Source organism: Cherax quadricarinatus, chromosome 100 (assembly GCF_038502225.1).
Source record: "Cherax quadricarinatus isolate ZL_2023a chromosome 100, ASM3850222v1, whole genome shotgun sequence".
NCBI lineage: Eukaryota > Metazoa > Arthropoda > Malacostraca > Decapoda > Parastacidae > Cherax > Cherax quadricarinatus.
Window position 1 is genome coordinate 4,885,397 of NC_091391.1, and position 17,602 is coordinate 4,902,998.

At 49.3% G+C, this 17,602-nt stretch overlaps 1 protein-coding gene across 1 annotated transcript in view; it reads left to right on the forward strand.

Annotated features, from left to right (window-relative positions):
* LOC128704622 (calcium-activated chloride channel regulator 1-like) overlaps window positions 1–17,602 on the forward strand; it is a 77,708-nt gene that overhangs the window by 44,654 nt on the left and 15,452 nt on the right. Inside the window, exons 2-3 of the mRNA XM_070079598.1 lie at window positions 781–1,078; window positions 10,912–11,165. Of these exons, the coding sequence (XP_069935699.1) occupies window positions 781–1,078; window positions 10,912–11,165 (552 nt within the window). The remainder of the gene's footprint in view (window positions 1–780; window positions 1,079–10,911; window positions 11,166–17,602) is intronic.

Consider the following 17,602-nt stretch of genomic DNA (forward strand, 5'->3'; position numbering starts at 1 on the left):
TATTAATTTTAACATTAAAAAATATATGTCTTTAAACGTTGAGGATTCTGGGACCAAGGATGTTGATACAATGTTCTCTTATTGTGACCAAGGATGTTGATATAATGTTCTCTTATTGTGACCAAGGATGTTGATACAATGTTCTCTTATTGTGACCATGGATGTTGATATAATGTTCTCTTATTGTGACCAAGGATGTTGATACAATGTTCTCTTATTGTGACCATGGATGTTGATACAATGTTCTCTTATTGTGACCATGGATGTTGATACAATGTTCTCTTATTGTGACCATGGATGTTGATACAATGTTCTCTTATTGTGACCAAGGATGTTGATACAATGTTCTCTTATTGTGACCAAGGATGTTGATACAATGTTCTCTTATTGTGACCATGGATGTTGATACAATGTTCTCTTATTGTGACCAAGGATGTTGATACAATGTTCTCTTATTGTGACCAAGGATGTTGATACAATGTTCTCTTATTGTGACCATGGATGTTGATACAATGTTCTCTTATTGTGACCATGGATGTTGATACAATGTTCTCTTATTGTGACCATGGATGTTGATACAATGTTCTCTTATTGTGACCATGGATGTTGATACAATGTTCTCTTATTGTGACCAAGGATGTTGATATAATGTTCTCTTATTGTGACCATGGATGTTGATATAATGTTCTCTTATTGTGACCAAGGATGTTGATACAATGTTCTCTTATTGTGTAATTAAGATTAAAGATGGATAACTAATTATTATCATTTACGTTACAGGATGTGTTGAGTGCCGCTTCCAGAGTGGTATTTACTGGCACTCGGGGCCGTGCCAACTTCCACAGCGTCACTGTACTAGTGCCCCCGTCATGGTCCCCGACCGGATGCCCACTAATATCTGGTCTCCAGAATGCCACCAGTGAGACCTGGCAGGGGGCAGAGATGAGGGTGACACAGGGTAGGCACCCTCAACATGGCACTCGACCCTGGACGCTCCAGACCCGTGGATGTGGGCACCTAGGGGACTACATCTCCATGGGGTACGAATTCCTCCTCCAGAACAACACTGGAATTACTGGTGAGTAAAGAATTCGACACATGTACATCTGGGTATCTTTATTTGTAGACGTGTCGCCATCCAGTGTCTTTATCAGTGCAAAGTATTAACACTGGAAAATCCTAGAGGCATTAGTACCGAGCTTGCACACGAAAATCAGTCCCTACGAAAGTAAATGACTCGGAAGACAGTGCGACATCCCTCCAAATGAAAAGCAAGGGTGTGGTAAGACACATATGCAACAGTTAGGTATCTTTATTTCGAAACGTTTCGCCTACACAGTAGACTTCTTCAGTCGAGTACAGAAAAGTTGATAGAAGCAGAAGATACTTGAAGACGATGTAATCAGTCCATCACCCTTAAAGTTTTGAGGTGGTCAGTCCCTCAGTCTGGAGAAGAGTATTGTTTCATACTATGGAACAATGCTCTTCTCCAGACTGAGGGACTGACCACCTCAAAACTTTAAGGGTGATGGACTGATTACATCGTCTTCAAGTATCTTCTGCTTCTATCAACTTTTCTGTACTCGACTGAAGAAGCCTACTGTGTAGGCGAAACGTTTCGAAATAAAGATACCTAACTGTTGCATATGTGTCTTACCTAACAACCTGTCGGTATTTTATACCATTTTAATGTTCAAAAGCAGGGGTGTCACTAGCACGTTAAGAGACAATACAATAAGTGTCAGGGGCCCGAGACTGTTCAACTGCCTGCCAGCATACATAAGGGGGATTACCAATAGACGCCTGGCTGTCTTCAAGCAGGCACTGGACAGGCACCTAAAGTCAGTACCTGACCAGCCGGGCTGTGGTTCATATATCAGTTTGCGTGCTGCCAGTAGTAACAGCCAGTTTGATCAGGCCCTGATCCACCATGAGACCTGGTCACAGACATGGCCGCGGGGGCGTTGACCCCCGAAACCCTCTCCAGGTATACTGAGAGGTGTATATCTAAGTGTATGCACAGACTTCGTTTTAATCCATGCTTGAGGCTGTGGCTGGAACAATACACAAACTTTTCGAACATGTTTCGCTCGTGGGATCAAAACGTTGTCTAGTGATTACTTACATGTCTTTCTAAAGGAATTGTGGGTATCTATTACCGAGGTTTGTACAGTACCACAAATAACCCGGACATGGTACCTGACTAGCTTGTGCTACTAAGTCAGATGCCGTGTTCCATAAGTGAATGTGACCTGACCTAACTAGGTTAGAACATTGGCTTAAGCCAGTAGGAGACTTGGACCTGCCTCGCATGGGCCAGTAGGCCTGCTGCAGTGTTCCTTCCTTATGTTCTTAGGCTTATCACAACGTGTCGGTCCAACTCAGAGCATTAACATAGCGAGCAGGTGACTCTCGTGTAGTCGATAGGCTTCAAACCCCATTAAAGTGAAACTTTAACTAGATTACAATCATGTTTGGCTTCTGGTAGCAACAACCTGGTTGATCAGCTAATCTCGGCATTGCTAATAATGGTATAAAATACCGACAAGCTGAATATCAACACACACGTACAATAGTTGTAACGTTTCGCCCAAACAGTAGATTTCTTCAGTCAAATACAAAGGAAGCAGTAAGTGTTTGAAGCGGTCAGTCTCTCAGCCTGGAGAAGAGTTCAGCTCCATGGTCTGGAACAAGGTGGTCAGTCCCTCAGGCTGGAGAAGAGTTCAGCACCATGGTCTGGAACAAGGTGGTCAGTCCCTCAGCCTGGAGAAGAGTTCAGCACCATGGTCTGGAACAAGGTGGTCAGTCCCTCAGGCTGGAGAAGAGTTCAGCTCCATGGTCTGGAACAAGGTGGTCAGTCCCTCAGCCTGGAGAAGAGTTCAGCTCCATGGTTTGGAACAAGGTGGTCAGTGCCTCAGCCTGGAGAAGAGTTCAGCTCCATGGTCTGGAACAAGGTGGTCAGTCCCTCAGCCTGGAGAAGAGTTCAGCTCCATGGTCTGGAACAAGGTGGTCAGTCCCTCAGCCTGGAGAAGAGTTCAGCACCATGGTCTGGAACAAGGTTGTCAGTCCCTCAGCCTGGAGAAGAGTTCAGCTCCATGGTCTGGAACAAGGTGGTCAGTCCCTCAGCCTGGAGAAGAGTTCAGCTCCATGGTCTGGAACAAGGTGGTCAGTCCCTCAGCCTGGAGAAGAGTTCAGCTCCATGGTCTGGAACAAGGTGGTCAGTCCCTCAGGCTGGAGAAGAGTTCAGCTCCATGGTCTGGAACAAGGTGGTCAGTGCCTCAGGCTGCAGGAGAGTTCACCTCCATGGTCTGGAACGATGTCGTTCCAGAATATCAACACTGTTGGACTGACCACCTTAAATACCTTTTCTCCATGGTTGTTATGATTTCGTGAGTGATAGTGTAACTCTTTCACATCACCCAAATAAGATGCAAGATAGTGAATCATTCACCAGTAGTACCACTGTAAACATAATGGTTCAAATCGGACCGAAATGTCGTCAGAAGTTTCAGTCACCTGTGTGTGGGTTATTCGTGTCTTGTACCTTTTTGTTTTTTAAGATTGGCAAAGTTTTGTACATTGTCCCATGTTTGGTTTGGGTTCCAGGGGAGGTAGTCAGTCTGTAGTTCCAGGAAGCTCATCTTCCAGTCTCCCATATCATCCAGTTTTTGTTGTTCGGCAGCCATAGGGATAAGACGGGAGTCTGAGTTACTGTTCAGGGGAGGTGGTGTAATGTGAGACCCAGGGTGTCCTTGGTGGGAGAGAGAGAGAGAGAGAGGGAGAGAGGGAGAGAGGGAGAGAGGGAGAGAGGGAGAGAGGGAGAGAGGGAGGGAGGGAGGGAAGGGAGGGAGGGAGGGAGGGAGGGAAGGGAGGGAGGGAGGGAAGGGAAGGGAAGGGAAGGGAAGGGAAGGGAAGGGAAGGGAAGGGAAGGGAAGGGAGGGAAGGGAGGGAAGGAAGGAAGGAAGGAGGGAGGGAAGGACATTCAGAAATGAGCTGCATCACAAGACGGGCAACAAGCAGCCACTATGACTGTGCCCTTCTCCAGAGCATTACTTCTCACTCCAGTATGTTGTAGCTGTGTGCAGATTTGGGACAAGTCCCTCAAGTACTTTCTAGGTGTATATTATCATGTATCTCTCTCCTCTGCTCCATTGAGTACATATTTAGGACTTTGAGGCGTTCCCTGTAATTTAAATGCTATATGGGTCGTAAATGATCTCTGTATTTGTTCCAGCTCTAACATTTCTCCTGCCATGAATGGGTCCGCCAACAAATGAGACCACAAGCGATTAGACAAGTGTCACTACTGGCTTTATTGCCTTTGTTTTGAAGGTTCTCACGAACTTCTCTGTTATCTTCCTGGTTGTCGTGACATTTGCCTTGTGTTCTTGGAGAGAAAGGTCAGCTGACATGATAACTTCCAGGTCTTTCACATGTTTCTTTCACTATGTTTGATGATTCTGTGTACTGTATACAGTGTCCCTTCTAAGTTCTTCGTTCTTTCTATACCTAAGCAGCTGGAACTTAACACCACTGAACGTCATGTTCTTCTCTACTGCCAACTGGAAAACACTGCTTATGTCTTTTCCAGTGTCCTCTACCGTAGTGACATGCTTATTTTAGTGTCATCTGCAAATGATAGAAAAACTGTGACGGGTGTTTTTATCCATGTCTGCTATGAGGATGAGAAACAGCAGAGGTGCCAGGACAGTGCCTTGGGGCACTGAGCTTTTTACCTCGCTGATGCTGGATTCTGATCTGTTTATACTACGGGTTTTCTCTGTCAAAAACTTAATTAAACATGCGTCTGCCTACCTTCCCCGTAATACTTATGGCCCTCATTTTGTGTGCGATCACCCCATGATCGCATCTGTCAAACGGCTTTGCAAAATATGTGCACTTCACATCTGCGTTCCGGCTTTCTCCCAACGCCTCTGTAGTTCCGTCATGGTGATTTAGCGGCTGTGACAGGCATGTTGTTTCCCCTCGAAAACCATGTTGGTTTGGGTTGTGTTTATTGGCCTGGTGGCTAAAGCTCCCGCTTCACACACGGAGGGCCCGGGTTCGATTCCCGGCGGGTGGAAACATTTCGACACGTTTCCTTACACCTGTTGTCCTGTTCACCTAGCAGCAAATAGGTACCTGGGTGTTAGTCGACTGGTGTGGGTCGCATCCTGGGGGACAAGATTAAGGACCCCAATGGAAATAAGTTAGACAGTCCTCGATGACGCACTGACTTTCTTGGGTTATCCTGGGTGGCTAACCCTCCGGGGTTAAAAATCCGAACGAAATCTTATCTTATCTTATCTTAATGTGCTTTTCCATGAAGTTGAGATATCACATCAATGTTATTTTCACAGTGGTAAAGTAAATGACGAACTGGATAATTAGAGCTCTCAAAACAAAATATACGAAGCCAATAATGATACTCTTAAAGGCATTTATATTCTCTCCAGACTGGAATATTACTAAACAGTCCCTTCTGTGGCAGGTGAATTTAGACCTGGAGAATGTACAGTGAACGTTATCTGCTCGTATCAACACCAGTCAAAAATGTTAATTCCTGGGAACGCAGACATAGAAAGTTAGGAAGAGGCAAAGAATTGTTGATTTGTCAGCGGATTTGTCTGACATTTGGAAAACAAGATAACGTAAACACAGCAAGTTATGTGAGCTTTCAAAACAAGAGAAGCAAAGTCAATGGTGGGACTCACGACATGAATACTGTTTTGTGATCATAGCGCCTTACTCGGCAGTAGAGAACTGGAGCAAGTTCGCCGGTCTTGTCCCGGCCCGGGTCTTCCAGATGGTGACCCGAGGAGCAGTAGAGAAGACAGAGCTGCTGTAGCAAGTTCGCCGGTCTTGTCCCTGCCCGGGTCTTCCAGATGGTGACCCGGGGAGCAGTAGAGAAGACAGAGCTGCTGTAGCAAGTTCGCCGGTCTTGTCCCGGCCCGAGTCTTCCAGATGGTGACCCGGGGAGCAGTAGAGAAGACAGAGCTGCTGTGGTAAGTTCGCCGGTCTTGTCCCTGCCCGGGTCTTCCAGATGGTGACCCGGGGAGCAGTAGAGAAGACAGAGCTGCTGTAGCAAGTTCGCCGGTCTTGTCCCGGCCCGGGTCTTCCAGATAGTGACCCGGGGAGCAGTAGAGAAGACAGCTGCTGTAGCAAGTTCGCCGGTCTTGTCCCGGCCCGGGTCTCCCAGATAGTGACCCGGGGAGCAGTAGAGAAGACAGAGCTGCTGTAGCAAGTTCGCCGGTCTTGTCCCGGCCCGGGTCTTCCAGATGGTGACCCGGGGAGCAGTAGAGAAGACAGAGCTGCTGTAGCAAGTTCGCCGGTCTTGTCCCGGCCCGGGTCTTCCAGATAGTGACCCGGGGAGCAGTAGAGAAGACACTGCTGGAAAACATCCAGAGGATGTATACTGCCAGCACAGAATCAATAAAACGGCGAAATTATTGGCAATGCCTCAAAGCACTTAGCATCTCCTCTCTGGAACAGAGAAGAGAGGTAAGTAGGTATTAGGTTTGTCAGAAAACAGGACAAGTGTTTCCTGACGCGGGTCTTAGTCATATGATAACCCACAACTGGAGCTTTTGGTCATCTGACCGAGGCCTTCCACTGGCTTACCCTCCACAGGTTTTATTTCCAATTTTCACTGGTATTTTCATATAGACTATATTTACTGGGCCGGGGGGCGTTGACCCCCGAGCACCCTCCAGGTAGACTCCAGGTCTAGAAGAGCTCTGGAAACCTGCCGCAGGTAAACTACCTACCTGGAGTCTACCTGGAGGGTATTCCGGGGATCATTGCCCCCGCGGCCCGGCCCACGACCAGGTCTCCCGGTAGATCAGAGCTTGATCAACCAGGCTGTTACTACTGGCCGCACGGATCCCTGACTGTCTTCAAGAGGAAACTGCATACCTGGAGGTTACCTGGAGGTTATTCCGGGGATCAACGCCCCCGCGGCCCGGTCCATGACCAGGCCTCCCAAATTCTGCTTAATAACCTATTTTTAAACTGCCGTTAAGCATTAGCACTGCTCTCTTTCTGCAACATTGCAAGCCCCTTGTGTGTTGATTGCAACACGAAAGGCCTAGAGCTATCACTCAACTCCCCATTTGGATAATTTGAAACTCGGTATTTTAGTATCACAAAAAATAAATTTGGAGGTCAAGCCGTGCCAGATCAACCAGGCTGTGATGGATATGTGGGTTAACGGGCCACCAGCAGCAACAGCCTGGTTGACCAGGCAAGCACCAGACGAGCCTGGCCCGTGGCCGGGCTCTGGAAATAGAAAAACCTCATAGAACTCATCAAAGATAAGCTAGTCTATAGGGGGACTGCGAGCACCAACAGCCTCACTGATCAGCCTTTTTAAATTGGAAGCCTGGGCCGTGGCATTTCACCGCGTCTCGAAACCTTCGTCGGCTCCGGCTTCAGCTAATCTAAAGAGCATTCTTGCTGCTTGTGACTCAGGAGGTGAGGGGACAGGGAATCTGGAAAGCATTCAGTCAGCCTTCAGGCAGCAGCCGAATTACAGTTGGTGGGATGCGCCCTTCGTACCCTCCTGACAGCCTAGGGCATTAATGACGGGGTACTCATCGCTAAATGGGCACGAGACGCTTATCGTAATGGCGCATTTCACCGCGTCTCGAAACCTTCGTCGGCTCCGGCTTCAGCTAATCTAAAGAGCATTCTTGCTGCTTGTGACTCGGCATTAATCTTGGCGTGTTTGGCTGACACCTGGATGATGACGATATCTGGATGATGTTGTCGAGAGTCAACGCACCCTCTGCCCGGTCCCAGACCAGGTCTCCTTGTAGATCAATTCCCGATCGGCACTACTCTTGCCATGTTTGGCTCGGCACTGGTCTTGCCGTGAGAGGCTCGGCAGAAGTCTTGCCGTGATTGGACCAGTGTTTCAGGAGGCCGCCATTATGGAATCCATGACCCGCGAAATGTTTGAACTTGAAGGTGAAAGGTTTGAATTCTTTCTTCATTTGCGCTAAATGTCGTTCATTACTTAGCCTGACAAGTTAAGTTCTTCACAGAAGACACCTACATAGCAGGCGTCTTCAACCAGAGGCAACCGACCATAGAGATGAACTCCAGGCTGAGGGACTGACCACCTCAAATGCTTTTTCTCCAAGGTTTATGGACCGATTACACCATTTCACTGCTACACCTGTTGCCTCTGTATCTGACTGAAAAAGCCTACTGTGTAGGCGAAACGTTTCAGCTGTTGCACACGTGTCTTAATCATCTTTCACATTGATGCTGTGATGGACGCCGCTCACACCGCACCAGCTGCTTCGGGGCACGTTCAGCTGCTTCGGGGCACGTTCAGCTGCTTCGGGGCACGTTCAGCTGCTTCAGGGCACGTTCAGCTGCTTCAGGGCACGTTTCTTTAACCAGGAAAGCGTTTGTGGCTTGTGGCCTAAGATGAAGGTTGGTGCGGTCTCCCTGTGGCCTCTACGGCCTCAGGGAGGCTATTGCAGCTCTGTTGAGTCCTCTACGGACTCTCTGGCCTCAGGGAGGCTACCGCAGTTTATTTTGTGGCCTCTCTGGACTCGGGGAGTGTATTGCAGCTTATTTGGTGGTCTCTGTGGCCTCAGAGAGGCCACTGTAGTTCAGTTCGTGGACTCTCTGGCCTCAGGGAGACTATTGCAGTCCATCTTGTGGCCTCTCTGACCTAGTTCAGTTCGTGGCCTCTCTGGCCTCAGAGAGGCCACTGTAGTTCAGTTCGTGGCCTCTCTGGCCTCAGAGAGGCCACTGTAGTTCAGTTCGTGGCCTCTCTGGCCTCAGAGAGGCCACTAGTCATGATCCTAAAATTACTGGCTGGTAAGTTTTGCTTTCAATTACTTTCAGTTTTGCTTTAATTACATTAATTACAAAGAAAGTATTTCCGGAAGATAATGAGAGAGGTAATTACAAGACTAATTGGAAAGTCAGATATATTACTGATTGGTATGAATACCTGGTAATTAGCAGACCTGATGCAGGTCTCTGTGGGTACCTCGCCTACCTGGTCTGGCAATTATTTACCTGGGGATGATTTACCTGGGGATGATTTACCTGGGGATGATTTACCTGGGGATGATTACCTGGGGATGATTTACCTGGGGATGATTTACCTGGGGATGATTTACCTGGCCTGGGGGATTTACCTGGGGAATGAATTTACCTGGGTATGATTTACCTGGGGATGATTTACCTGGGGATAATTTACCTGATTTACCTGGGATGATTTACCTGGGGATGATTTACCTGGGGATGATTTACCTGGGGATGATTTACCTGGGGATGATTTACCTGGGGATGATTTACCTGGGGATGATTTACCTGGGGATGATTTACCTGGGGATGATTTACCTGGGGATGATTTACCTGGGGATGATTTACCTGGGAATGATTTACCTGGGGATGATTTACCTGGGGATAATTTACCTGGGGATGATTTACCTGGGGAGTGATTTACCTGGGAATGATTTACCTGGGGATGATTTACCTGGGGATGATTTACCTGGGGATGATTTACCTGGGGATGATTTACCTGGGGATGATTTACCTGGGGATGATTTACCTGGGGATGATTTACCTGGGGATGATTTACCTGGGGATGATTTACCTGGGAGTGATTTACCTGGGGATGATTTACCTGGGGATGATTTACCTGGGGATGATTTACCTGGGGAGTGATTTACCTGGGAATGATTTACCTGGGAATGATTTACCTGGGGATGATTTACCTGGGGATGATTTACCTGGGAATGATTTACCTGGATGATTTAATGATTTACCTGGGGGATTTAATGATTTACCTGGGGATGATTTATCTGGGGATGATTTACCTGAGGATGATTTACCTGGGGATGATTTACCTGGGGATGATTTACCTGGGGATGATGTACCAGGGGATGATGTACCAGGGGATGATGTACCAGGGGATGATGTACCAGGGGATGATGTACCAGGGGATGATGTACCAGGGGATGATTTACCTGGGGTCAGTGCCTCTGGTGGATCATACAACATAGATTGGCACTTTGGAGAGGAATCTTAGGACGTGGTTTCGATCCGTCCTGGACTGAAACGTCGTTTTTAGTGTTTCTCCTGGTATTGAAGAACAAGTCATACCGTGACTGGAACAATACCCAAATAACCCGCACATAAGGGGAGCTGACGATGACGTTTCGGCCCAACTTGGACCATTTACAAAGTCACACTGACGAAAAGGAGAGGAGGAGGGAGTATATATAGGTCAGCAGACAGGGACGGGGCAAGAGACCAGCAGACAGGGACGGGACAAGAGACCAGCAGACAGGGACGGGACAAGAGACCAGCAGACAGGGACGGGACAAGAGACCAGCAGACAGGGACGGGACAAGAGACCAGCAGACAGGGACGGGACAAGAGACCAGCAGACAGGGACGGGACAAGAGACCAGCAGACAGGGACGGGACAAGAGACCAGCAGACAGGGACGGGACAAGAGACCAGCAGACAGGGACGGGACAAGAGACCAGCAGACAGGGACGGGACAAGAGACCAGCAGCAGACAGGGACGGGGCAAGAGACCAGCAGACAGGGACGGGACAAGAGACCAGCAGACGGACGGGACAAGAGACCAGCAGACAGGGACGGGACAAGAGACCAGTAGACAGGGACGGGACAAGAGACCAGCAGACAGGGACGGGACAAGAGACCAGCAGACAGGGACGGGACAAGAGACCAGCAGACAGGGACGGGACAAGAGACCAGCAGACAGGGACGGGACAAGAGACCAGCAGACAGGGACGGGACAAGAGACCAGCAGACAGGGACGGGACAAGAGACCAGCAGACAGGGACGGGACAAGAGACCAGCAGACCGCTACCTGGTCCAAAAACCATTAATCATCTCTTTACTGTATTTCCAGGTCGTCTACTGGCGCACGAATGGCTACAGTACAGGTATGGAGTGTTCCATGAAGGTGGGCAGCTGGGTAGCCCCGTCTACCCACCACACTACCGTGCCCCGGACGCCTCCTGGAAGCCCAACACTTGTGCCAACGTTGCTGTGGTCACCAGTCCAGGATGTGACCCTCAGGACCTATCCTGCACCTTCACAGTGGCGCAAGAGGATAATCCTGGCCTCACCAGCTCATTCATGGCGTTCCCAGAGCTCCCATTAGTAAGTGCAAATCAAAATCTAATTCTATTATAGAATTGAAATGGTTTAGACAAGTAGATAAATTAGAAATGTTAAACACTTGGGTACCTTTACTGTAGACTGGTAGAAGCCACCTTCCAGGGAGGTACATACATTGTTATGGTAGGGGTAGTAGACTGGTAGAAACCACCTTCCAGGGAGGTACATACATTGTTATGGTAGGGGTAGTAGACTGGTAGAAACCACCTTCCAGGGAGGTACATACATTGTTATGGTAGGGGTAGTAGACTGGTAGAAATCACCTTCCAGGGAGGTACATACATTGTTATGGTAGGGGAAGTAGACTGGTAGAAACCACCTTCCAGGGAGGTACATACATTGTTATAGTAGGGGAAGTAGACTGGTAGAAACCACCTTCCAGGGAGGTACATACATTGTTATGGTAGGGGTAGTAGACTGGTAGAAATCACCTTCCAGGGAGGTACATACATTGTTATGGTAGGGGAAGTAGACTGGTAGAAGCCACCTTCCAGGGAGGTACATACATTGTTATGGTAGGGGTAGTAGACTGGTAGAAGCCACCTTCCAGGGAGGTACATACATTGTTATAGTAGGGGTAGTAGACTGGTAGAAACCACCTTCCAGGGAGGTACATACATTGTTATGGTAGGGGTAGTAGACTGGTAGAAGCCACCTTCCAGGGAGGTACATACATTGTTATGGTAGGGGTAGTAGACTGGTAGAAGCCACCTTCCAGGGAGGTACATACATTGTTATGGTAGGGGTAGTAGACTGGTAGAAGCCACCTTCCAGGGAGGTACATACATTGTTATGGTAGGGGTAGTAGACTGGTAGAAGCCACCTTCCAGGGAGGTACATACATTGTTATGGTAGGGGTAGTAGACTGGTAGAAACCACCTTCCAGGGAGGTACATACATTGTTATGGTAGGGGTAGTAGACTGGTAGAAATCACCTTCCAGGGAGGTACATACATTGTTATGGTAGGGGTAGTAGACTGGTAGAAACCACCTTCCAGGGAGGTACATACATTGTTATGGTAGGGGTAGTAGACTGGTAGAAACCACCTTCCAGGGAGGTACATACATTGTTATGGTAGGGGTAGTAGACTGGTAGAAACCACCTTCCAGGGAGGTACATACATTGTTATGGTAGGGGTAGTAGACTGGTAGAAGCCACCTTCCAGGGAGGTACATACATTGTTATGGTAGGGGTAGTAGACTGGTAGAAACCACCTTCCAGGGAGGTACATACATTGTTATGGTAGGGGTAGTAGACTGGTAGAAGCCACCTTCCAGGGAGGTACATACATTGTTATGGTAGGGGTAGTAGACTGGTAGAAGCCACCTTCCAGGGAGGTACATACATTGTTATGGTAGGGGTAGTAGACTGGTAGAAACCACCATCCAGGGAGGTACATACATTGTTATAGTAGGGGTAGTAGACTGGTAGAAACCACCTTCCAGGGAGGTACATACATTGTTATGGTAGGGGTAGTAGACTGGTAGAAATCACCTTCCAGGGAGGTACATACATTGTTATGGTAGGGGTAGTAGACTGGTAGAAACCACCTTCCAGGGAGGTACATACATTGTTATGGTAGGGGTAGTAGACTGGTAGAAACCACCTTCCAGGGAGGTACATACATTGTTATGGTAGGGGTAGTAGACTGGTAGAAACCACCTTCCAGGGAGGTACATACATTGTTATGGTAGGGGTAGTAGACTGGTAGAAGCCACCATCCAGGGAGGTACATACATTGTTATAGTAGGGGAAGTAGACTGGTAGAAACCACCTTCCAGGGAGGTACATACATTGTTATAGTAGGGGAAGTAGACTGGTAGAAACCACCTTCCAGGGAGGTACATACATTGTTATAGTAGGGGAAGTAGACTGGTAGAAACCACCTTCCAGGGAGGTACATACATTGTTATGGTAGGGGTAGTAGACTGGTAGAAGCCACCTTCCAGGGAGGTACATACATTGTTATGGTAGGGGAAGTAGACTGGTAGAAGCCACCTTCCAGGGAGGTACATACATTGTTATGGTAGGGGTAGTAGACTGGTAGAAGCCACCTTCCAGGGAGGTACATACATTGTTATGGTAGGGGTAGTAGACTGGTAGAAGCCACCTTCCAGGGAGGTACATACATTGTTATGGTAGGGGTAGTAGACTGGTAGAAACCACCATCCAGGGAGGTACATACATTGTTATAGTAGGGGTAGTAGACTGGTAGAAACCACCTTCCAGGGAGGTACATACATTGTTATGGTAGGGGTAGTAGACTGGTAGAAACCACCTTCCAGGGAGGTACATACATTGTTATAGTAGGGGTAGTAGACTGGTAGAAACCACCTTCCAGGGAGGTACATACATTGTTATAGTAGGGGTAGTAGACTGGTAGAAACCACCATCCAGGGAGGTACATTGTTATAGTAGGGGTAGTAGACTGGTAGAAACAACCCTGGGTTGTGGTACGTACATTGAACTACGTGCGGGCAGCAGTAACAACCTGGTTGATCAGGCCCTGATCCACCAGAAGGCCTAATCATGGACCGGACCACAGGGGCGTTGATCCCCGGTAGGTAGGTAAGGAGGTACAACCCTTCTGTAATACAAGTCATTAATAATATATTTTCAACTACCATAGCTGACATCACTGACATACTAGATGGAAGTTTGTAAATTCTTCTCGTATTTTTATTTACATCTTATATCTGCTGTATACTGTTATATGTATATGTCGAGTGTTCGCTTGAGAGTGAGAGCAGTGCACTCTGGCGGAGGCGAACAGAAACTATAATGGCAGTCATGTACTGTTAATTCACTTACTGCCTGCGGGAGGCTGGGGTGTGGTGGGGATGGCTGAGATGGTGGATTCTGGGGATGGTTGGGGTGGGGATGGTTGGGGTGGGGATGGTTGGGGTGGGGATGGCTGGGATGGTGGATTCTGGGGATGGTTGGGGTGTGGATGGCTGGGATGGTGGATTCTGGGGATGGTTGGGGTGGGGATGGCTGGGATGGTGGATTCTGGGGATGGTTGGGGTGGGGATGGCTGGGATGGTGGATTCTGGGGATGGTTGGGGTGGGGATGGCTGGGATGGTGGATTCTGGGGATGGTTGGGGTGGGGATGGCTGGGATGGTGGATTCTGGGGATGGTTGGGGTGGGGATGGCTGAGATGGTGGATTCTGGGGATGGTTGGGGTTGGGATGGCTGAGATGGTGAATTCTGGGGATGGTTGGGGTGGGGATGGCTGAGATGGTGGATTCTGGGGATGGTTGGGGTGGGGATGGCTGAGATGGTGGATTCTGGGGATGGTTGGGGTGGGGATGGCTGGGATGGTGGATTCTGGGGATGGTGGGGGGGGGGATGGCTGCGATGGTGGATTCTGGGGATGGTTGGGGTGGGGATGGCTGGGATGGTGGATTCTGAGGATGGTTGGGGTGGGGATGGCTGAGATGGTGGATTCTGGGGATGGTTGGGGTGGGGATGGCTGGGGTGGTGGATTCTGAGGGTGGTTGGGGTGTGGATGGCTGGGGTGGTGGATTCTGGGGATGGTTGGGGTGTGGATGGATGGGGTAGAGGATTCTGGGGATGGTTGAGTGTGTGTGGATGGCTGGGGTGGTGGATTCCGAGGGTGGTTGGGCTGTGGATGGCTGGACTGGTGGATTCTGGGGATGGTTGGGGTGTGGATGGCTGAGATTGTGGATTCTGGGGATGGTTGGGGTGGGGATGGCTGGGATGGTGGATTCTGAGGATGGTTGGGGTGGGGATGGCTGAGATGGTGGATTCTGGGGATGGTTGGGGTGTGGATGGCTGGGGTGGTGGATTCTGGGGATGGTTGAGGGTGTGGATGGCTGGGGTGGTGGATTCTGGGGATGGTTGGGGTGTGGATGGATGGGGTAGAGGATTCTGGGGATGGTTGAGTGTGTGTGGGTGGCTGGGGTGGTGGATTCCGAGGGTGGTTGGGCTGTGGATGGCTGGACTGGTGGATTCTGGGGATGGTTGGGGTGTGGATGGCTGGACTGGTGGATTCTGGGGATGGTTGGGGTGTGGATGGATGGGGTAGAGGATTCTGGGGGTGGTTGAGGGTGTGGATGGCTGGGGTGGTGGATTCCGAGGGTGGTTGGGGTGTGGATGGCTGGACTGGTGGATTCTGGGGATGGTTGGGGTGTGGATGGCTGGACTGCTGGATTCTGGGGATGGTTGGGGTGTGGATGGATGGGGTAGAGGATTCTGGGGATGGTTGAGGGTGTGGATGGCTGGGGTGGTGGATTCTGAGGGTGGTTGGGGTGTGGATGGCTGGGGTGGTGGATTCTGGGGATGGTTGGGGTGTGGATGGCTGGGGTGGTGGATTCTGGGGATGGTTGAGGGTGTGGATGGCTGGGGTGGTGGATTCTGAGGGTGGTTGGGGTGTGGATGGCTGGGGTGGTGGATTCCGAGGGTGGTTGGGGTGTGGATGGCTGGACTGGTGGATTCTGGGGATGGTTGGGTGTGGATGGCTGGGGTGGTGGATTCTGGGGATGGTTTAGGGTGTGGATGGCTGGGGTGGTGGATTCTGGGGATGGTTTAGGGTGTGGATGGCTGGGGTGGTGGATTCTGGGGATGGTTTAGGGTGTGGATGGCTGGGGTGGTGGATTCTGGGGATGGTTGGGGTGTGGATGGCTGGGTTGGTGGATTCTGGGGATGGTTGGGGTGTGGTGGGGATGGGGTGGTGGATTCTGGAGGTTAGAATGGGGTGTGTCAGGTGGGTTAGTAAGAGTGAAGGGTGTGTGTGCTTAATTGTGAGTGTGGAGGTCGAGTCCCGGTTCCTGGTCTAGGATTTTATCTGTTGATTTTGTGGGTTTAACCTTTTCCATGGCTAGGTCACAGACTAAGCTTCTTGGTTGACGGTGATCACTTAGACTTTTCTTGCAAGCAGCACACAGTCCAACATATGCACCATAGCCTGGCTAATCAGGAACTTATTCAGAATATGTCAATAGGTAGTCTCTAATTCTTGGCCTTAGAGCATCTCTCATACATACCTATTTTGTTCCATAAATTGTTGCATTGATCAGCCAGGCTGTGATGGATATATGAGTCAGCAGACCACCAGTAGCAACAGCCTGGTTGACCAGGTTAGCACCAGGTATAAGTTCTGTCAAGCACCTTAACTACTGGGAACGCTTGGAAGCACTTGACTTGTACTCGTTGGAACGCAGGAGGGAGAGATATATCATAATCTACACTTGGAAAATCTTGGAAGGAATGGTCCCAAATCTGCACACAGAAATCACTCCCTACGAAAGTAAAAGACTGGGCAGGCGATGCAAAATGCCGCCAATAAAAAGTAGGGGCGCCATTGGTACACTAAGGGAAAACACCATAAGTGTCCGGGGTCCAAGACTGTTCAACAGCCTCCCATCAAGCATTAGGGGAGTTGCCAATAAACCCCTGGCTGCCTTCAAGAGAGAGCTGGACAGATACCTAAAGTCAGTGCCGGATCAGCCGGGCTGTGGCTCGTACGTTGGACTGCGTGCGGCCAGCAGTAACAGCCTAGTTGATCAGACCCTGATCCATCGGGAGGCCTGGTCATGGACCGGTCCGCGGGGGCGTTGATCCCCGGAATAACCTCCAGGTAACCTCTGGGTATATCAAAGGTAAGGTAGACAGGAGCGTGAGAAAATTAAATAAACGGGAACAATCCTGGATGTTTAAGCCAAAGGGTGAAGGATAGTGCTGGGTTTTTAGGTAAGCCGCTCAAACCTCGCCATCACGGCAAGGTTACCCAGCAGTGGTGGGGTATCGTGTACCTTGAGTCAACCTGGAGTGTACCGAGGATCAACACCCCCGCGGCCAGGTCTCAGACCAAGCTTAGTGGATAGCCTGATCAACAGGCTGTTTGTGTTATGCACACGACGTCTAACGTAACCACCATAGCCTGGCTAATCAGCCACTTGAGAAAACATATCCAGCTCCTCCTTGATGACAGCCAGGAAGAAATTGGACAAGTTTCTCAAGTTCTGATGATTTTTGTATCCGCGCAGCCTGACCTGAGGCCAGATTACGTAGATGATTGTCTATTAACCAAGCCGAGGCTGCTAACAGAAACCCGGCTCAACTAGCCATCAGGAACTGACTTGCACTTACCAAGGTCCCTCATGAAAATATCCAGAGGTCATGAAGACAACTAGGGGTCTTAAGTACCCATCGTTCATCTCGTGTTTACGTTTGCTTTGTACTCTGTTCCAACTTTTAATCATATTTTACATAGGGTAAAAGTTAAGACAGTAGTGCAACATGTGCAACCCAGATGTTGCACGTGTGTCTAAATTTTCATCTTGTGTTTTCTGTCACCTGCTGGAAGATTTGATTTGTATCGGCTTGGAGATTTGCGCCATGGATGTCACTCATACAGATTGTATCATCCGTAAAGGATGATGCGGTGCTGTGTT